At 34.7% G+C, this 23812-nt stretch overlaps 1 protein-coding gene across 3 annotated transcripts in view; it reads left to right on the top strand.

The window, feature by feature from the left end:
• The window catches only part of MSR1 (macrophage scavenger receptor 1), a 58954-nt gene that overhangs the window by 8654 nt on the left and 26488 nt on the right, over nucleotides 1-23812 (top strand). For 2 of the 3 annotated variants that reach the window (XM_036457785.2, XM_036457786.2), the window contains exons 3-7: nucleotides 668-781; nucleotides 5956-6368; nucleotides 8473-8659; nucleotides 18816-18896; nucleotides 22452-22541. In XM_036457785.2, coding sequence (XP_036313678.1) covers nucleotides 668-781; nucleotides 5956-6368; nucleotides 8473-8659; nucleotides 18816-18896; nucleotides 22452-22541 — 885 coding nt within the window. The remainder of the gene's footprint in view (nucleotides 1-667; nucleotides 782-5955; nucleotides 6369-8472; nucleotides 8660-18815; nucleotides 18897-22451; nucleotides 22542-23812) is intronic. The other variant, XM_045588926.1, reaches the window with a different exon arrangement.

Here is a 23812-nt window from a genome sequence, read left to right as displayed (position 1 = left end):
ACACAAAGTTATCTTTTCCATAATTAGTACCCATTATGTGAATCACTGTTTATTTAAATTAATAATACTGAAATGTTAATATTTTCTAATATATACAGAGGATGAACTTCATTGATTTATTTCAAAATTTAGTCAAAATGTGAATATTTCGTTTACTTCTTATTTTACATCTTATTCACATCATAAGAGGTATCCAAATACAAAATTATAGAGATTGGATTTTTAAAAGAAAATTGTACTAGTATAATCATCATAGAAAATAAATGTTTCTATCTGACTTAATATAAGAAAAAAATCATAATTACATAGTTACTTGGAGGGGAGGAGGTATTTTCACCCAGAATATATTCCCATATGAAACAGAAGAATAAAATTGTTTGCATATGTTGGTATGAATATTAAGATGTATCAACCAGTGGCCCCAAATGAGACAAGTACAAACTGTAGAAGATACTCACTTAGTGCATGGTAAGTAAATCAAAATGTCTGCAGTGATGCCAATATTGGCTTAGACTGTGATTGTCCCTTTTTCTTCCTACTGAATAAACAAAGACTTATCCCCTGTCCCCCTCTTTAAATTTAAATAAGCTTGGTAGTTACAGGTCATAAAAATTGTAATTGAGTAAGAGTAAGTTTTCTAACAACAGTTTGGGCTTTTGTTTTTTAGGTTTTAAAAATGGCCCTGCCTTTCCAAAGAAACTGAAGTCCGTCAAAGCTGCCCTGATTGCCCTTTATCTCCTTGTGTTTATAGTCCTCATACCTATCCTTGGGATACTAGCAGGTACAGTATTCTAGAGTTCTGAAACCCAGCAGCTCAGCAGGTGACTTAGTTGCTATAAAAGCAAAAGAGAAGCACTCAGTCTTTTGTATTTGGGAGATTCATAAGGTAAACATCATATCACAAAGTGTTCCTCAAATTTATTAAATGAAAAAATGGATTCTTCAAAGTTACTACCCTGTTTCCCCGAAAATAAGACAGTGTCTTATATTAATTTTTTCTCCCAAAGTTGCGCTAGGTCTTATTTTCAGGGGATGTCTTATCTTTCCATGCGTTAGGTCTTATTTTCGGAGGATGTCTTATTTTCAGGGAAACACGGTAAGTCAAAAAATAGAAATAATGAAATAGAATAGGAAATTAAATATTAAGATAAAAATATAGCTGTGGAAAGGATTATTTCAAAAATAGATTATCCTCTGAAGTCCTATAGACGTCTAGCGGTGAGTCACAAATTTCAAGCTAAGTATTCTAGTTGCCAATGTGAAAATATGAATATGACCATTTACATTAACAATGCCTAAAATATAAAAGCAAGCCAGTTTTTTGGGTAAAGATCTACTCCTAATATTGAGAGCATAAAGAAATATTCCTATAGGTCTTAAAAAAAAATAGTGGCCTACACGTCAGTAATATCTTTACAGTTTATATAGCCACATATTTCATAAAGCCATTATTTAAAACATCTCTAAACACTAGAACACTTTACTTGGGCTCAACATAACATTTTCCAGGTACATATTTATTTGGAGAGTCTGACTTAAATTGGGGATAAATCTGAGGGTTTCTATAGAGGTGTCTTGCATATAACTCAGTGAAATCTGTAAATATTATTCCCCTCAGAAACATTTTTTTTATGTATTTGATTGGCATTTGCTTTTATATACCGTGTAGCTCTCCTTTCTCTATGACTGAAGACATGTCTGGGCATATGATATTCTAAGAGATAGGCTGGGAGTAAGATACATTTTTTGTGCACACACTAATCAGCTTAACAAGAAAGTGCTCCTAAATACAAGGCCAAACCTTCTCTGCTAAGAAGCAATCTAAAGGAATATTCCAAGACAGAGCCAAAACTATGCTAAGAAAGAAATGATAATAAAACAACAATTGTAACTGTAGCTATCGATTTTAGGCACTCACTATGTTCAGGCGCTGGGCTATAAATTATCCACAGATTGTCTAAATACACCTTTCCAGTTACCCCCTAGTAGGCATAAATTCACCCTCCTTACCCACAAAAAAATCTGAGCGTGTTCAGTACTAGAGCTGCAGTTCCCACCCATACACTTGACTCCTAACCTCTGTGTCCTACTGTCTTCCAGGGTAATTGGGTTTTTAGCACAAAATATGATTGACCAATAAAAAAACAAAGAAGCGTTGCTGTAATTTTAGCGAGGAAAATATTTTTTCCCCAGATAATGATCAACTCCTATTTTGGCCATTAGAAACAAAATAAGAAACGAAACCAACAAGAAACGAAACCAGTCACTCACTCAAACCAACCACAACCATCTAAATAAAAGAACCTAGTTATCTCTCATGAAATGAACTTCCTGATGAACTCAGGTTATCTGTATGCTGTTTATAAACATGCTTATCTGTAGTTGGAAAGACATAACAGAAAGATACTTTATTGTTTGGGATTATTAGCAATTTGCCAGTTATGATTGGGTTAATTTAATTGCCTTTATACAACCATGGTCTGTAGCGCCAACCCAAGAGTGCAACTACTTTCTAATAGGCCAGTGTAGAATGTGGACTGAAGTCTGAAAAGAACTCGGGGTTCTCAGCAAGTTCAGGATCTCTGGGCTATTAGAAAATACTATCCAGTCAACACAGTTAATTTAGGGTTGACAATGATTTATCTGAAGTGGTTTTGTTTACTAAAACTATAATAGTACCTATGAAGATTGATGAGAAGTTTAAAATGTTCAAATCATATGCTCATGTTAGCACCCAAATTCATAAAAATAGGGAAATCTTGCCATGTCTATCACTCTTGAATAATAAACAATTGATCATCCATTTACAACTTTAATTAAGTTGTAGATCAGAATATATTCCAAAAAAAGAACTAAAATGCAATACATATCTCTACTGATACCAAAAAATTATAATTATAGACCAAATATATCCCTACTAAAATAATAGTAATCACTTTGTTTTGGCAAATAAGAGTTGGTGAGTGAAGTAAAATGTTGTACATAAAGACTCTGCTTAAATTTAAAGTGTCATATTCATAAAAAGATATTCCTTAATTTTAAAATCTATTCTATATGCTATCTTTTCTTTAAGAACCTACTGGATCACTGGCTTAATAGAACAGCATAATATTTCTTCACAATCAAATATAACTCAGTATCAATGTATATAAATTGCCACTGAAATATTTTATATTCTTTAGCTCATAATAATATAGGTTTTTGGTAGGAAAAGGTATTACCAACACAAAAGAGTAAATGTGATCCATGGAATCAAATATAAGTCTCCCTAGGCCTTTAACACAAGTCCTAAAATCTTGTCTCCTTTAAGTGTGAAATAGAAAAGTAAAAAAAAAATGCCATCTCTCCAATGATAGTGAGATAAATAAAGATCTGAAAATAGGAACTCTTGCGTTCTTTACCTAGATTTATGATACAAAATTAAACATTGCTAAAAAATGTAGGGATCAAATTAGTTCTCATTCAGAATTCAGGGAAATAAGAACTGTTTTGTTTTTAAATATATTAATAAAATGTAACCTTTATTGTCAATCCATGTTGAACTTGATGTCAAATAAAAAAAAAACTTTGGTCATATGACATTTTGTTAAATCAAGTGTCTCTCTTATATTGTGAACAAGAGTTGCTTTACTTATATAATATAGAAATTTTTTCCAGTATAAGTAAAATTACATGATTGAATAATTATATCCATATGCCTAATAAAAAGAGATTACTGTACTCATTGCAATATGGAACTTCCTCCAGTCTTTTGTATTACACAATATTAATTGCCCCTAATTATCAATGATGTGCATATGGATGCGCGTCACAAGCACTGAATCCAAAATATTAATAATAACAAAAAAGCTGAAACTTGCCAAAAGCTTATTATGTGCCAGGATGTATTCTAAAGACCTCACATAAAATAGCTCATTTAATTATTTGAACACTGACTATTCATACCCCATTTATATAAAAGTGAAATGAAAGCATTGACACCTTATTTTGCCCAAGGTCACAATTTGTAAAGGAGAGAGCAAGAATTGCTAACCCAGTTCTAATTTAGAACCTGAATTCTTAATTAAAAAACAACAATAATAATCACTGTAAAAGGAAAATTTTAAGGGACAACTTTGAATTTCAGTCTATCTTATTCCCAGTGTTTTATACTTAGTAGGTGCTTAATAAATAAATCATAGTATTGATGAATTCATAAACGAGGCTGTCAATCCAAAAATTACTCCTCACACTTAACTTAATAAATGGGATAAAATCTTAGTAAGAAATATACTTTTTTTGTCCAACTTGTTGATAAATTAAGAAGTATAAAATTATGCACACTTAAAATGGCCTTTGTTGTGGATCATATAAAAATGTAGTCACATTTCGCTTAATTGTAAAGAGAATGTAACTAGGACAATAGGATATAATGTGTGTTTCTAAAAATTGGGATTTAAGTGCATATACTATATGCCTTATCTCATTCATCCTTAGTATTACTGTTGAGATAGTTACTATTTCTAGATCTTTGTGAGGACTTAAGCATGGAGAAGATAAGTAACTTGCCCAGAGTAACCCAACTAATAATGAGAAGTATAGCTAGAATCCAGAATCAGGCAATTTAATCCTGTGTAAACACCAACGTCTTATTTAGAAAACAGGTATCCTGAGCTAAGGGTGAAAACTAAATGTTTTCTCATGTGTTATTTCATTTAATTCTCACAAACCTATAAAGATGATACTATTGCTATATAATTTTTACTCAGAAAACTCACAGATCAGGTACAACTGATTATGCAGATATATTTTTAAACTATGTGAAGTTATTTTTTTATTGCTTAATAATGGTCAGATATGGAAAAATTTATATAATAAAACAAATATAAATGAAGGACATATTTATGTAGATAAAAGGTATAAATGATGGAGAAAAATATATAGAGATATGAAAAAACAAGAAAATCTTAACCATCACTGGTTAGTGGTAAAATGGTATTTAATGTTTTCTTTATTTTATATAAATATGTATTATTTTATCTGCAAAGTTAATGTTTATGCTTTTCATTTCTTGAAATTCTAAGCATATTATATTGCTGTAGGTCATTTCAGAAGGATAATTAGCTTGTTTAGAGAATATATGTCCATTTGGAAGTACATATCCTCAGCTCTACATGTCCCAAAAATATAATCTTGCTTTTGTAATAATAATATGATAGTGAAAACGGAGAGTCAGATTTGATATATATACACCAAAATGTTAGCATTTAACTTGGAAGAAGATCAATGTTAAATAGTTTTTTCTTATTATTCATCTTCTCTAAATTTTTGCTATGAATAAATATTTCATAGTAGATAAAGACTAAGCTTAGAAAAACAATACCTTTTAAAGTAAGAATATTATTTGCCCAATTTTTTGTTCCACCAACTATAAATTAGGCCTGTGTAAACTGAAAATGACAATTCTTAATGATAAGATGAGGAAGATGAACCAACAATTTATTCATAAACTTATTAGTAAATAGTACTAATTTATTAGTAAATAGCACTAATACTTCTACTTTACAAACTTTATTGTTATTATCATCATATATCTTAAAAGAACTAGTATATTCAACATGCTAACTTCAGATACTCTGAAGTTATTTTATCTTAATGACAGACCCAAGGAGTAGGGTTCAATGCACTTTATAATCTGTGAATCTCTCTTACTGGGAAAGCCAAATGCAATGGTCCAGGAGATCCTTACAAGCAGCAATTCAAAAAGAATGGCTTAATCCTGGAATAAATTCTAAAGTAAATTGGGAATAGGAGACTGTCACCCTCTCAGCAATATACCTACTGTGGTTCATACATGTCTATTTAAAATAAATACCTGATTTGGGATAGCATTCAGAATGTTAGAATGGGATGATATACTGGTATGCATCTAAGGAGCCAGGCCATGACTCTGCTTATATTTTCTTAAATACATAGCTCAACTCCTAAAATGGGAAAGGAAGAATTGCACAGTTGGTTCAATGAATGCCAGTGATTCATCTCAGAGTCTGATGGGAAAAGGAAATGACCGTGAAGAGGATATAAAATTCCGAGAAGTTGTCACAGGAAACTTGAGCAGCATGGAGAAAAGAATCCACTATATTTCAGATGCACAAGCCAATCTCATAGATTCAGAGCATTTCCAAAATGTCAGTGCAATGACTAATGAAAGATTTGATGATGTTCTTCTCCAACTGAGAACCGTGGCTTCCTCAGTCCAGGAACATGGAAATGAAATAGACGAAATCTTCAAGTCATTAATAAGTCTGAACAGCACATTACTTGCTTTGCAGCTCAGTATTGAAACACTGAATGGCAAAGTCCAACAGAATGCAGTTAAACAACAAGAGGTAAGAACTTTCCTATTGGAAGGCAACATGCTGATACTGAATTCATTTAGCTCCTATCTCCGCATTGGAGCAGGAGATCAAACGTTATAAACCCTGATTGAACATCATCCTACCTACCTAGATTCCATTCAGAAACTTACCAGGTCTCAACCTAGTTTCTTTTCCAGATTCCCAGCAAAAAGGAAAACATTTTTCCATTGGATATAGCCTCTCAAGGTATTTTAGTATAATAAAACCTGGTAGAGTAGCTCTTGTGGCTGCCTAAACCAATTATGATTTTTAGATTACCTTAGCAGATCTGGGGAGGTGGGCACTCTGTAAATTTTACAATAGACCCCCCATTTATCCTCATCCTTCACATGGATAACCTAACAAACCTAGTTTAAAATAGTTACTTTGTCACTCTTAGGAAGTATACGTAACTTTTATGTGTAAATTAACTATAATTTAAAAATTAAAATTTGAATGTATTATCATAATAGCATCAAATGTACAAGACAAAAGAGCAGGATATATTCTAGACCAATTGCCAGCAAAAGTTTCTTTTTAAAGGGTCAGATAAATATTTAGCTTTGGGACTACATGGTCTATGTCAAAACTGCTCCACTCTGTGATAAAAGTAAAACAAAGAAGCAAAACATTATCAAAATAGATAAAAAAGGTTTGGAAGATCAGCAAGAGAAAAGGCCAATGCACAACAGAAAACCAAGAAAAGACTTGAAAGAAAAAGTAATAAAGAAAAATATAAAAAAAATTTATGATTTGGTATTTAACTTTATCATAGTTGAAAAGCAAATTAAGTATTAAGAATTTATTGTGTCTACTTTTACTCTGCCAAGGGAAATATATTGATAATGCCAAGAATTTAGGTGCAAAAAGTAGGCACTAATGTACAATTAATAAGATTTTTAAATGATATCAAGTATTTGGATGACAGGGTGAGAGTATTGAACAAAAATTTTAATATTTACACACTTGGATCAGATTCACTTTCAGGAAGCTGTCTTATAGAAACACACACATATATATAAAATGATGTTCAGCCCAGCCAGTGTGGTGCACTGGTTGAACGTTGACCTGTTGACCTATGAACCAGGAAGTCATGGTTCCAATCTCAGTCAGGGCACATGCCCAAGATGTGGACTTGATCCCCAGAAGGGGTCATGCAGAAGGCAGCCGATCAATGATTCTTTTTCATCATTGATGTTTTTATCTCTCTCTCCTTCTCCCTCTCTGAAATCAATAAAAAATTTTCTAAAGATGTTCATTATAGCATTATTATTCAGGTCCAGCTGAAACTCTAATAGGAATCAAATAAACTATGAAAAATAGATACAGTATAATTCTACTAAATTATTAAATATAAGTCAGCCTCTCAGTATTATAATAGGTACATATACTATTGAATAAAAAATTAAATATATTATTGAGTAAAAAATTAAAGCATGTCCCAGATCAAACAAGTACTATCTCGCTTGTTCACAATCTCTCTATACTAGTATATGCATATATGCATGCAGGTATTAAATGCCATTAAAATCAAAATAATAATGAAATCTCAAATACAGAGGCAATAAAAATTAAAAATAAGATATTGTTAATATGCTAGTTGAGATTATATTGAATATGAAAAGCGATCCTGAATGTTCATTTCCACTGGGAAATATGGCACTAAACTTTGTTACTGATATAAAATAATTATATTTTCAAATCTGTCAAATTCACAGAATTGGAATACTAAATTTTACTATAAGTACAGTATAAAAAAGCCTTACTTGAGATAAATTAAAAACCATATCACAAGTGTTTTAAAGTTGTTTGTGTTTTGACATCTGTATATTTGGAACTAGAATACCTTAGATATATTCAACTAGGTGGGAGCAGGGCAGAGGGTGTGAATATTCAGTTGTTCAGTCAAAAGAGGAAATGATTAAAACCAAAGAATCTTTTAAAATGGTTCTCTAATTTTTGTATTCTTATTCCATAATATTCTTGTAATATTATATGTATTTTTTAAAAGCCTGGCTTCCAGGATTTCTTAAACTTACATATTTTATAAATAATGGTGTAACAAAAATTGTGGATGCTTGCTTATGCTTCACAGGAAAGGACTAAATTAGAGGAGCGAGTGCACAATGCATCAGCAGAAATTATGTCTATGAAAGAAAAACAAGCACTTTTGGAACAGGAAATCAAAGGAGAAGTGAAACTGTTGAACAACATCACTAATGATCTTAGACTGAAAGATTGGGAACATTCTCAGACACTGAAAAATATCACTTTAATTCAAGGTAAAATAACTTCTCTTTCTTCCAGAAAATGATATATTAAAATGTAATGATACACATGAGATTTGATCTCCAAAATCCTATGACTTAAAATAGTTTTTGAGCAGCAGAAATCGGTTTGGCTCAGTGGATAGAGTGTCAGCTTGTGGACCGAAAGGTCCCAGGTTCAGTTCCGGTCAAGGGCATGTACCTTGGTTGCAGGCACATCCCCAGAGATGTTTCTAACTCTCTATCCCTCTCCCTTCCTCTCTGTGAAAAATCAATAAAATATATATTTTTTAAAAATAGTTTTTGAGCATACATTTACTACAAATATCTAGAGAGAAATCTTCAGATCATATTAGATCCTGGTAAGGTAACAGTATCCTGGTATCCTTTAAATAGTAAGAGATAAGTTCTAATGAATCATTATCCCAAGTTTTCTGTAAGGCACAAAGTTCTCTATCTGTCTATAAATCAAGCTTGTTAATTCTCTTTTTCAAAACTTCCAGATTCTTTCTTATATTTTACCCTATTGTATTATTAATTAGAAAAGTCTTTGAACTCTCCGTAATAAGTGAATTTGTTCATTTCTTTTTCATTGGTTTGTAAAGCAAGGTAAATTTGCAAATTAATATTTTTACACTAGTTTCTAATTAATTAATTGTTAGTATTTTTCCTTTTACTTTCAACCTTTGGGATTTTTTTGTTTAGGTTCGTCTCTTTTTAATAAGTCCCAGAGGACTATATAGAGTACATTTTTGCTTCCAATGCTCACAATTCAGAGAAAGTAAATAATGTATATTTATAGATATATACATATACAATAAGAAAGCTTATTTTTAAATTCAGGTTAATGAAACATACTAAGTTCATATTATGTTTTTAAGTATTTATCTTTGAAATGGAAGTAGATGAATGAGTCTGGTAGAATGTAGATTAGATACCTATTTCTTAGATTGCAGGGATTTTTTTTTTATTACTCTGTAGTATAGCTTACTTATAGGAAACACATATATATTCTTTAATTATTACATTAAAATAGATGATAAAGAGAATTTTCAATTAATCAGATTTCTCTCTAACAATTAGACAACTACACTTTAGATTTCAAATAAAGATCCTAAACTTTACAAATCCAAATCTAAATCATTGATTCTTGAGCATCCCACTCTATCCACCTCCAAATCTGTTGCTTTTCCAGTCTCTCTCAGACATTTTGGAAATTATCTTTGACATCTTCCTCTCACTCCCTACATCAAATCCATCTATAAGTCCTGTTAACTCACAATATTTCAAATAAAATTTGTTTTTACTATCTCCTCTGCTACTATTCTAATTCAAGCAACTATACTCCAATTTGATGCACTCCATCAGTTTCCCAATTGTTTGGCCTAACTGTACTCTTAATTCATTCTACATAATTTAGAGCAAAAGGGTGCTATCAAAAAAAATGTCATTATCCTGGCTGGGGTGCTCAGTGCTTGAGAGTTGGCCCATGTACCTGGAAGTCATGGTTTGATTCCAGGTCAGGGCACATTCCAGGTTGCTGGATCAATCCCCAATAGAGGGCAACTGATCAGTATTCCTCTCCTTGATATTTCTATCTCTCTATCTCTCTCCCTTTCTCTCTAAAATTAATAAAAACATATCCTATATAATAAAAGGCTAATATGCAAATTGACCAAATGACGGAATGACCAGTCACTATGATGCTCACTGACCACCAGAGGGCAGGCACTCAATGCAGGAGCTGCCCCCTGATGGTCAGTGCGCTCCAACAGCACCACTCAGCTAGAAGCTGGGCTCAATACTGGTGAGCACAATGGTGGTGGCAGGAGCCTCCTGCCTCCGGGGCAGTGCTAGGGATATCCGCCTGCTGGCTTAGGCCCCGCTCCCTGAGAGCACAGGCTGGGCCGAGGGCCCCCCACCCCAAGTGCATGAATTTTGTGCACCAGGCCTCTAGTCTTCTATAATAATAAAAGTGTAATATGCTAATTAGATCAGACCTCCTTCCGGACGACCTTCTGGATGAAGCCAGGGCTGTGAGGGAAGCCCCGGTCCTGGGTACTGTCCGTGGCCAGAGGGGAGCACCAGTCTCAGGTGCCAGAGGGAAGCCCAGGACCCAGATGCCAGAGGGAACCTGGTGCTGGCAGCCTACTCTTGCACGAATTTTGTGCATCAGGCCTCTAGTTTAAAAATATCGTTAGAACTTCCTTCTTTCAAGCTAAGATGCTCCAATATCTCCCTATTGGACATGTAAGAAAATCTTAATTTCTACTTGGTCTGGCACTCATCTCCTTATCTGCCCTTATTTTCTAATTTTCCCTCTGTCTAGCTTAGAAATCTGGAAGAATGAAAATGCCATTAAAAGGTGTGAGTTAAGCCCTGGCCCAGTGGCTCAGTTGGTTGGAGGGTCCTTCCATACACCAAAAAGGATTTCTCATCAGGGCACATACTTAAAGGTTGCAGATTTGGTCCCCAGTCAGAGTCTTTGTGGGAGGAAATCAATCAATGTTTCTCTCTCACATCCATGGTTCTTTCTCTCTCTTCTCTCTCTCCCTCCCTCCCTCCCTCCCCCCAATAAAAACATATTCTCATGTAAGCATTTTTTAAAAAGTGTAAGTTAATAAGGAGGAAGTGCTAGTTTCACTTGTTGCTATCTAGAATGAGCAATAGACTCTCTGTCTTGAAATGTCCTTCCCTTACCTCATTTTTCTTGCCTCCACTCAAAATCACCTTTTTAGAGATAAGTTCTCCCTTCCTCATTCTCATTCTTCTCTCCATCTCTTACTTACTTTAAATTCCTCATAGTACTTATTGCTATATGAAATTGTTTTCCACTTTCATTTGCTATTTGTTTATCATATATCTTTCAGTAGATTGTGAGCTCCAGGAAGTTGAATCTTGTCTTGACTATCTTTTCTAGCACATGTTAGAGCACCTGATATATAGTAGGTGAGCAACTATATATGTATTGAATGAATAAGTGAAAATAGTACTTTTATTTCTTTTAATTTTTAGTACTATCTTGTCAAGTTACACTTTATAATGGCAATAGCATTCTTCCAAGTTTCCAGGATATAATATTTAATTATTTTTTATTCTTTCTCCCAAGGCTATTAGTTCTTATGTTCTACCTTTTATATGCTTGTATAAACTGTTTTTATTACTGCTCTCCCAGACAATTGAAATAGTCTCCCAATTATTTCCTGCCTCAATCTTTCACACTATAATCCTTTCTACATTCTTGTTAGAATGCAGTGTTCTTGAAGGGAACCTAGATTACAAAAAAGCCTTTCACTTCCTCCTCATTAGACATATGTCTCTTTTTGGCATTTATGGTATTCTGTAATGTGTTTCTTAACTATTTTTTTAATGTCTCATGCTCTCCTTTTATCTTTTTGATCCCAAATATTTCAATTGCTTTTACTGTAATTATAACATACCCAATACTTTCATACATCCTTCCTTGGGTCTTTTACTTCACTTGAAATAATATTTTTCTTCTTCTGTTAGTATCTGAAAATATCTACCATTCAATGTCCACCTAATATCTGAGCTCTTACATGAAGCCTTCTCTAGTTCCACCATAGTAATACTATTGCTGACGTTTATATTTTGCTTAATATTGAGCAATAAGCATTTTTTTCACAGGCGTATTCTTAATATGATCCAATATAACAAAGATGTAATACGCAAATGGTTGTTTTGCCACGAAGTATAACAACTGACCATGTAAGGACCAGATCACGGATCAGCAGGGGGGTAGGGCAGCAAGCTACAAGCTGGCAGTGGACAGCTACAGGAGGAGGAAGGGCAGAAGTGATGAGGGGAGTGGGGAGCAGAGGGAGCTACAGGAGGACAAGGCAGCAAGCTATGACGGGGCCTAGGGGACTACAGGAGGGCGGGGCAGTGGGCAGAGACCTACTGGAGGGTGGCTGAGAGCTCCTGGTGCCCGGATTCATGTGTAAGGATACTAGTTGTCATATATGAAAGAATCTCATATTACCTAACAGTGAAATGTTAGGTCTTCTTGGAAACAGTAAGTTCCTTAAAATGAAGGACTATTTCCACATTATTTATAGCATCTTACCACAAAATACATTTATAAATACAAATTTTAAAACTACAACCCATATATATATATATATATATATATATATATATATATATAGTATAAATTAATGAGTTCTTTATCATTTGTGGTTTGTAGGATCATATCATTACTTTCTGTCCTTTTCTTTATATTAACAATGGTTAAATAACTATAAAGATAAATTAAGTAAAGATGTTTTAATACATTTCTCAGCTAATTATAGTAAGTAAAGTGTAAAGGACTAAATTATTAAAATGGTAAACAGAGTTTGGTAGAGAGTAGGGGACAGCATGACTTAAAGTTGGTGAACACTGAGGCAGGAAGCTAAGAGAAATAAAATATGTCTCTGTTGTGAAAAAAATTAACATAATGTTCACTTAGGAAAATTTTAATGCATTATTCCAACATCTAAAAGCACCAAATAAATATATTTCATGGTAAGGAAGAAGAATAAGCAATTGATTGTATTTAAATTTGGAGATTTGTGTGCAATTAATTATTGGAATTTAAAAATAGATTGACATGTCTTTAGCCACAATAAAGGAAAAACTAATCTCAGGAATAATGGAAGAACAGATGTCAAAAATGAAGTCGATTAAATTTGGAATACTCTATCCCAGGATGTCAGGAAAGAAGGGTTCCAGCTCTGGTTTTACCCAATTAGCTTTAAGGTCTTGAATAACTCACTCTCTCTGACCCTCTATAAGTATGTTTGACTAAGGAATCTTTAAGACTTTTCCAGATTAAATATATCTAAGTCAGTGAATATGAACACTGGGAGAATACAAAACAAGGGGACAGGTGTATGTAGTTAGACCCTATTAAGATTTGAACTCAATATGAGGCAAGATTGAGAACAAATAATTTATTATCATAATAATTAGGACATGAAACATAACTGGAAATTTCTGCAGATATTAGTGCTATATTACCATCTGAAGATTTAAAATAATGGTATGACTGGGATTGCTCTGTCAGTAAACTGCATAATGTTGATCTATAATATTTATGATTACTGAGTGTCCTAAATCAGTACATTTCTTGGACTTATGTAGAAATCTGTTTTCCTTTTAAAAAAAAAAAAATATATATATATAGAGAAGGAGCTAAATAGTGGATTTTTTAATATGTGTTCTATAAGGGAAATTGTTCACGAAACATTTTTGCTATAGCATTTAATAATTATTCCTGTAACTTTGCAGTTAGGAGGTATATAATGAAAAAAAAATAATGTGAATGCTTACAGCTTTTTGAACCAGGGCAAATAATATATTTTGACCTATACCAATCTCATTTTTTTGACATATGCTAGCAAGGGAGTTGACATTTAGCATTATTTCCATTTACTTATGCACATAGGTGATATTGTTGTAATTATGGAACAGAATTTTGAGAGGCTAAATAGTAACTCAGAACAAAGAAGGTGACTATGATAGACTCTAAGTCTCCTAATTTGAAGATCTTCATCCTTTTTTCCCTCCATAACATGGCAGAGTAGATTGCTACGTTTCTTTATAGTTGAGTTGGAGAGATAGACAAGATATATATAGATAGATAGATAGATAGATAGATAGATAGATAGATAAAGAGATACACAATTTTTAAGCTGACTGAAGGAAATATGAGGGTGAAATATACAAAATACTTTCAGACCAGATTACAAAATATCTAGAATCATCAGCTGAGAGATGAAGGGCATGTGAACTACTAGAGATGGAAAGGAAAGCAGTTTTGGAAAATAGCATGATAGCATTATGTGTTCAAAAGTTCTATGCAAGAAGCTAAGAGAAAAGTGGTTTATGATCTGTGTACTTTTATATGCTCAAACTATTTAAGACACAAAACATTTATTTAAATATTACTCACATTTTCTTCATAGCAATAGAAGAGATATAACAATGGCTAAAAATAAAATATAATATAGTGACTGACATTAATGTTATATGAAAAATAAGAACAGCCAGAACCGGTTTGGCTCAGTGGATAGAGCGTCGGCCTGCGGACTGAAAGGTCCCAGCTTTGATTCAGGGCAAGGGCATGTACCTTGGTTGTGGGCACATCCTCAGTAGGGGGTGTGCAAGAGGCAGCTGATCGATGATTCTCTCTCATCGATGTTTCTAACTCTATCCCTCTCTCTTCCTCTCTGTGAAAAATCAATAAAAAATATTAAAAGGAAAAAAAAGAAAAATAAGAACAAAGAAGTAGCATCTAACATACATAGTTAAAACTCCTTAAGGGAAACATTAACCTGATTTCCTTACTTTGAGATTCAGATACCTGGTATCAGGTGATTATTATTGTCTTTGTTGTTTAAAGAAATGCCTTTATTTACTTACTGTTTAAATTATTTTTTATTTTTCAGTTACAGTTGTCAATCAATGTTATGTTAGTTTCAGGTATACAGGATAATGGTTAGACTTTTATGTAACTTATGAAGTGATCCCCTGATTAGTCTTCTACTACTCACCTGACACTGTACACAGGTATTACAATGTTACTGACTGTAGTCCCTCTGCTGTACTTTACATATTCACAACTATTTTGTAACTGCCAATTAGTATCATTATTATTACATTAAAACAGAAAGAAGGGGATTTTTAACTCAGAATATAATAAAATAACATGTTTTTTCTGATATACTTATTTATTTAAGTGTATATATATATATTTTTTTCCATCACCATATATCCCCCATCCCCTCATTTACCTTCACCCACATCCTCCTTCCCCCAGTGTAACACTGCACTGTTATCTGTGTCCATGAGTTCTTTCTCTTAATTTTCTCTTCTGCTCAATCTTTCCACCTCTCAACCCCCATCTTCCTTACTAAGCTGTCAGCCTGCTTTCTGTCTATGAGTCTGTCTCTATTTTGCTTGTTAGTTAAATCATATGGAATTTGTGCTTGGCTTATTTCACTTAGCATAATGTTCCTTATGATTGAACTAATGCTCCAACCTTAGAGCTGTATGTGGTTTATTATACATAGTTACATGCAAAATAACTGAAAGGATAATTAGTGATTATGAAGTTCATTTCTTACATACCACAGAAATGGTAAAAACTTTTTATTTCAGAGGCTAAGAGCCTAGATCTAGTCTGTGTGCCCTTCGTTTCTTGTCTCACACATTCTAATTTTCTCTGCTTTAGAGAGGCTGAGTGATTAAATCAAAGTTTTTGCTTGTCCACTTTTTTTAAAAAAACAGCACCATCCTTGGGTACCATGGATTTCTTCCTTTCATTTGATCAGAGAAACTCAGGATGCAAATTGAATCTTTTTGTTCCGCTTGCCCCTCCATCATCACGGTGTGGAGAATGGCCTGCTGCTGTGTGCATGGTGGGAAATTAAACTTCCTTTGTTGGGAAGAACTGCATTTCACATAGATTAGGACATGCATACAGATCCCCACTGATATACTAGTAGGACCATATTTCTTGTGGGACATCTAAATATATGTTTCCAACAATAAGCTATGGCTTAGGAGAATTTGCTAGTTAATTATTTAATGCGCAGTAGTATGTAGTTTGCATGATGATTATGTGAAAAAATGTGCAAAAATGGACAACATATACACAAATACAAGAAAAATGTACAGTGCTGTTGTCTTAAGATGATAGAATTATAAATTATATTTTTCTGTCATGTCTTTTCTAGGCTTTTATATTTTCTAGAATAGAGTTGCTTTTGTAATGAAAATAAAATAAAACAATACTGTTCAATGTTGCATATGAAAAAAAAGGACAATGTACAATTGAGAAGAACAATGATATATGAAAACTGAGTAAGCAGGAAAGGAAGGTTCCAAAACACAAGTTATACCTTAAAAAAATGGAACAGATCAGAAAAATAGAGAGAAGCAAAAACAAGGACTTCAAAAGAAACAAAGGAAATGGATGAATATACTTACTCATGAAATAATCTTTACCTATTTATGTGGCCACCTCTCAGAATTCTTCCATTGTTACATCTCTAAACGTAATTAGAATTTGTAAACAAACTACTCTAACCAATGATGCTAACTGTAGTTGTGTATTGTCCTTGGGCTTTGTATGTGGCCAAACCATAGCAGTTGAAAATGCCTCTTTTAAAACATTCTACTAGTGGCTTGGTGCAAGGATTCATGCACATTGAAAGAAAATTAATTAGAAGAAATATTTTTTAAATGTATATTTTATTGATTTTTTTACAGAGAGGAAGGGAGAGGGATAAAGAATTAAAAACATCAATGAGAGAGAAACATTGACCAGCTGACTCCCACAAACATCCTACTGGAGATTTGCCTGCAGCCAAGGTATATGCCCTTGACCAGAATCGAACCTGGGACCTTTCAGTCCGCAGGCCAATGCTCTATCCACTCAGCCAAACCGGTTAGGGCTAGAAGAAATATTTTAATATCACTATTCACCCTTTATAATAGAGTGTCAACCAAATTCATGATTGACAATGACGGATTGAAATACGCACATGCAGTTGGCGAGAGCTTTATATGTATTGTGCGTGCACAAGTCAATGCTTATTTTTAAATTGCCAGTGCATGTCATCTGTACTGGCCAGTTGGTTGGGCAGATGGACAGTCAAGTCACTTAGCTTTTTATATATATAGACTAGAGGCCCGGTGCATGAAAAGTCGTGCACTTGTGGTGTGGGGGAGGGAGGTATCTCCTCATGCTTAGCAGGGGAGGGCCCCCTCAGTCCAGCCTGTGCCCTCTTGCAGTCTGGGACTCCTTGGAGGTTGTCCACCTGCTGGCTTAGGCCCGCTCCCGGGAGTGGGGAGTGGAGAATCAGGCCTAAGCTGGCAGTTAGATATCCCTCTGGCATCCCAGAATCCCCGGGCCTAAGCCATTAATTGGACATCCTTTAAGCTACGGTGAAGGAAGGAGCTGCTGCACTGGCCAACCATAAGCCGGCTTCTGGCTGAGTGGTGCTTCCCCTGTGGAAGTGCACTGACCACCAGGGGGCAGCACCTGCATTGAGTGTCTGCCTCCTGGTGGTCAGTGTGCATCATAGCAACCAGTCGTTCCCAGTCGGTCCACCTTTATGGTCAATTTGCATATTACCCTTTTATTATACAGGATAGGATGATGCATCTGGTTTGTTTCTTCTTCTTAGAGCAGAAAAGAAAATTGCTAAGTGTTTCACTTTACAGATGGGGAATAATATTTTTGCCCTGTGCACTCTATATGGAAGAGAGAATACTAGTAGGATACCTTTAGGTTCTAAAGACATGCTCAGTACCATCATTCTAAAGAAATGATCAACACATATCTTATATCTGTTTTTACTGGGCACAGAAAATTCAAATGACTGTATTAGTGTTGCTCTTACTCAGTATTCAAGGACATCTTGAAAATTATGAGGCCAAGTAGTCATTAATATTCCCTGCAACCCCTCCAATTAGATAGATAGATAGATAGATCTGTTTATCAGTAATATTTTCAAGTAATATTTTACTTGAAAAACTATTCATTTTCACCTGCCTGCCATTCCCCACATCTCTCCCACTTACTCAGAATTTTCTTTCATGTCATTCTACTTGGTGTTCAAAATATCCTGCAAACCCCACTCCCTCAATAAAGCCTTTTCAAATATTGCTACCCATGCTGATCTGAACCTATCAAATACCGGAGTTTGTCACTTTCAACATTGTTTAGTTTGTCTAGTATGTGTGGTTCTGTTTCCCTTGAGGGTATCTGTCATGAGTTATAAGTCCTTATACATTTCTTACACAATATGGAACTCAATACAGTGAACTATGTCAAGCATGTGCACAATACCACATGGGGTTGTGCCATCATTGACTCATTGTCTCTTCTCTGCCCTCAGCTTCTGAGAACCTGGAAAAGTGCTAGGCACTCATAAATATTTATAGATAATTAGGCCGTCCAATTTAGGGCTGGCTCATTTTTACCAGGATAGGGCATTGCACGACTCAATATGGGTACGCTTTAGTCCTACTTATTCTGCGTTATTGTGTAACAAATAACAAACTCTGTATTTACTTATACAATTATCTTAACAAATGACAAGTTCATTTTACCTATGTTTTAAAACTGCAATCCGTAATTATAATTTATTTTTTAAAGGGCCTCCCGGACCCCCAGGTGAAAAAGGAGATACAGGCTTTGTTGGACAACCTGGCCACCCAGGCATGCCAGGTCCAGTGGGTATGATAACAGAAACCTCTTGGTCATATACATGTCCATGTATGTGCGCAGTGTGTCTATACATTGAAGGGCACATCACCTGTTCCAGCCGCCTAATCACTATCATGTACTGAATGGCAAACACTGATTTGGAAGAAAGTTAAACGCTTTAGCCAGAGCAGCCACATAGAGTGGTTCATAAACCTCAGAAATGTAGGAGGCTCTCTCTACCACGGGCTGAAGACAGTATAAGGCAGTGATCTAGCTTTAGCTCACTGTGAAGGAGAACAGTAAAATCATCTTCACTTTGAATATATTTGCAAGTTACCTGGTTTTTAGGATACAAAAATATTCATTAATAGCAGTCAAAAGCAAGTTCGCTTATATTCCTTGTATGGCCCTTAAGTGGAATGCATCTGCATAAACCTACGGAATCCAAATGTAAATACTGACTAGAATGCAGGTGATTTTTTTTCTGTGCTTTCAGACATTCTCTGTATTTTAGTTAGAGCAAAACTGTTTCAAATGATTCTTCTCTGTCTATGTTGTAATCTTGAAAGCAATATTTTGAAAGAAGATCGTAGAAGACAGAAAAGGCGAAAGAGCATAAACTTTCTTTGCTCGCAAGAAAATAAAGAAGACAGAAACAATAACATGATTTTCATGTTATTCTTGGCTAGAAATCAATTACCCACATGCTTTTTGAAAGTGGGGAGTATATTGCATGGTCTAATTATAACAAGGTGGTTTGTGCAGACAAAAGTGTCTAAGTATCATGTATTTCATCTTATTTTTCTGTCTTCTGAGTATATGAAAGACTCTCTTTTTCCCCCCGCAATCAATGTATTGACCACCCCAGGTGACATCAGAAAAATAATTTTTAAAAATGAAAAGCATGGATTTTACACCTGCCTGACCGTCATTGTGTTTAAAAAGCCACTATATGACATTTATGTGGGAAAAGTTTAAAAAATCATTTTAAAGAAAAAAATCTATTATATATCTAATGGGTTGTTTGTGTGCTTTGGAAAGTACTGTCAGGTAAGATCTTTTATTCATAAAAGTCTTTCTACTTGACTAGCATTAAGCAGATCTTAATAATGGTGCATTAATGGCATAAGCAGGTGAAGTAACCAGTAGTAGTCAGTCAGCTGCCAGAGCTGCTATGGTCGGAGGCCTGTCTGCTCCTCTCTCACAGAGCATGGTTGTCACAGCTTTATAATTCAGACATAAAAGCGGAGAAAGCCTCATCTGGGAGCATCTTCTGCAGCTCTTTCTGAAGTATGGATGCATGAAACACGAAAGAAGGATTTACAAGCCTTAGCTCTCGTTAACACCATAAACAGATGCCAGGGTAAAGCTGCTTTGATTCATGGAGTGAGGCTTAGTCTAGCGCTGTCAGTACTGCTCATTTACACAAACAGGCATTATCCAGGCCCTCATACCAGAAAGATTTCATTTGTGGGGGTGGACTCTTTGAGGAGGTTAGGTTCAGTCCACTTGGTTCAGTAGACTGTAGCAGAAGTACCCATGTCATCAGGCATCTCTCTTAATGAATGCCTCCTTCCTTAATTGCTGTGTTCTGTTTTGTCCTCTGCCAAATTGCCTAAATAGGCCATACTTGGTACTGGAATAAAGAAGTTAAGAATATATACCGTATTTTTCGGACCATAAGACGCACTTTTTTCCCCCCAGAAGTGGGGGGGGGAAAGTCCCTGCGTCTTATGGTCCAAATATAGCCTACACATATACTTAAAAAAAAAAGTTTTTTTACTTGCCCGGCTCTGTGTGGTCTCTGTGTGCTTGCCCGGCTCTAAAATGGTTCTAAATGCTGCTGTTTACTTTACAGGGTTGATTACATGTGTTTATGACTGTGATGTTGGGTTTTAATGCACATAAAATATTTTAGGACACTATTTGTTTCAGAATCTTTTTTTCTTCATTTCCCTTCTCTAAAAACTGGTGCGTCTTATGGTCCGAAAAATACGGTAATGGACTGTCAGGATAATTCTACTTCCTGATTTGAGCAAGTTTATTAAAATTCCACCTGTACATCTGATTAAACCCCCTAAACTCAGCTTGACAAAGTCAAAGTCACTTAGACTCACACCAACAATATGAAAATCTGAGAAACTTCACTGGTTATGCTAGTGGTCTTAAATAATACCATCACAATTTTACTTATGTACAGCGTGGATATTATGCTAAAATATGCTTTACCTCAAAATAATACGATAGAAATTTATTTCAGAGTGTCATTTCCTTGGAGTTATGCCAGGGAAATTATTGCCTTTTACTCGAGATTCTGTTCTTTCTCTGTGCTGGTGCTTTATAAGCCTCTGTGGATCCCGTGCACAGAAATACAGTTTCTGCCCTCACAGATCATACAGGATGATGAGTAGTTATATAACAGTGATGAATTTCATAACCAAGGATTCCTGATCTCACATGAGATTTTGGGGGGCCACTTTGGGGGAAATTTCATCATGTCGGGAATGCCTGGAAGAACACCTCCTAGTTCCTACAGAAACCTCTTGGTAGCCATTCAATGGACCGTTTCTTTCCATTGTGGGATCACAGGGCTGCCTGACCTGCATGCACAGGAGGTACGACCTTTATAAGATGCCTTGAGAGGGTACCAAAGACTCCTTGGCTGTAAAATTCTCATCCCCTAAGGCTGTTAATTTTTCTTATGTGGTCTGTATTTTCCACCATGGATTATGCCTCTGGAGGAGAAAGGAACACTATCCTTATGTCAGAGGTTGGAGTCCAGGAACCTTATTGTATCAGACTTTATCTCCAGGCATGTTTTTATTCTAGCCAATCCTACTGCCAGGCTGACCTAGGGAGGCCCCGCCTCAGGTGTCCTTAGCATAGTGCTTGCTAAAATATACACGTTGTGCCAATGAATTTAAAAAAATGGCACTGCTAACTATAATATGTACATACATTAAATAAAACTAAATTTAGCAGCCTTCACAAAAGGCAGGTGAAATACTGTGTTTCCCCGAAAATAAGACATCCTCCGAAAATAAGACCTAGTGCAACTTTGGGAGAAAAAATTAATATAAGACACTGTCTTATTTTCAGGAAAACAGGGTAATAACTATCCTGTCTAATAAAGAGGGAATATGCAAATTGGCCATCACACCATAACAAAGATTGTGGCTTTCACAGCCACAAGATGGTGGCACTCAAATAAATCAATAAAATATATTTTAAAAAAATAATAAAATAAAATTTTAAAAAAGTTATCATTATAGTTACAGCAAATCCTGCCATTTGAAGATTCCTGATTAGATAACATAAGCCCTTTGGTTAAAACACCAAGACTTTTTCCCCCTGATATGTTTTTATTTGTAATAACAATGCTATTTATTGAAAACCTACAATGTACTAAGTACACTAATGTTACTACCTACTGATGTAAAATGGATGTTTCTACTTACTGTTTAGATATAGTATATGGAATTTTAGGAAATATTCTATTCTTTGGAGATTTACCTATATCATATTCATTAACGACACTATATTGTTTCATTATACTCATTTTCTTTTTATTCATTAACCATGCAGGTCCTCCAGGTCCTAAAGGTGATCGGGGACCAATTGGCTTTCCTGGAAATCGAGGATTCATAGGACCAGCAGGGAAGACTGGGAGGCAAGGTATTATGATAATTGTATTTTCTTCATAGAATATGTAAAATAAATGCTGGATCATAGCTATTTTTTCAGCTTCTTATGTAGCAATGGCCATCACAGTATGAATGGTAGCACTCAAATGCAATACATTTAGTGGTCTGAAACATTTTGAAACTGGTTATTATTGTCCTGAGGAAAATTCCTATGTCCCGAAGGGAAATAATTAAAAAACAACAACAACAGAGGATTTATAAACTCCACACAACCATAAATCACCATGAAGAATGGTATCTATTTTAGAACAAAGAGAGTGGAAAGACTGGCAAAGACAAACAAGCAAAGTACAAATATTGCTTTAACCAAAACCAGCCAAACCCTCTTAAGGTATAGTTAGCAAAATACAGATGAACCTGAAATTCTATCCTATGCAAGATAAACTGCCTGCTGTTATATAGTACTACTTAATAATCAACCTTATTCATATCCTTTAAGATTTACATACATGATGATATTATTTCTAGTCCTGACACTACCCAGTAGCTTAAGCTTGAATTATTAACTTTGCACAGACATTTAGACTTGAGCACGTTTATTTTTTCCCAATTTAAATTATGACCAAAAGAATATGATCTTTATTATTTAAAAACTAGTGTGTTTTTATAGTAGTTTTAGGTTTATAGAAAAGTTGTACAGAAAATATATACTTTCCACATACCACCTATCCACGAATAGTTACCATTATTATTTTTATTTTTTAAATATATATTTTGTTGATTTCAGAGAGGAAGGAAAGGGGGAAGTAGAAATAAAAATATCACTGATGAGAGAATCATTGATGGGCTGCCTCCTGCACACCCGCTACTGGGGATTTATCCCGCAACCTGGGCATGTGTCCTTACTGGGAATCTAACTGTGACCTCCTGGTTCATAGGTCAAAGCTCAAAAACTGACCGGGCCGGTTACCACTATTATTCATAACTAGCCTTAGAGTGGTGCATTTGTTATAAATGGTAAACCAATATTGATACATTATTACTAATTAAAGTTATAGGCTACATTAGGATTCACTCTTGGTGATGTTCATCCTATGGGTTTAGACAAATGAATAATGGCATGTATCCACCATTATAATATACAGAGAAGATTTACTGTCCTAACCATCCACTATTCCACCTACTCATCTTCACCCAGTTCCTCCTGAACCACTGATCCTTTTGCTACCGCCATACTTTTACCTTTTCCAGAATGTCACATAATTGGAGTCAAACTATATGTAATCTTTTCAGAGTGGCTTA

The sequence above is a fragment of the Pipistrellus kuhlii genome, unplaced genomic scaffold (genome assembly GCF_014108245.1).
Source record: "Pipistrellus kuhlii isolate mPipKuh1 unplaced genomic scaffold, mPipKuh1.p scaffold_m20_p_3, whole genome shotgun sequence".
NCBI lineage: Eukaryota > Metazoa > Chordata > Mammalia > Chiroptera > Vespertilionidae > Pipistrellus > Pipistrellus kuhlii.
Note: the sequence above shows the minus strand (reverse complement) of the source record. Positions and strands in the feature narration are given on the sequence as shown.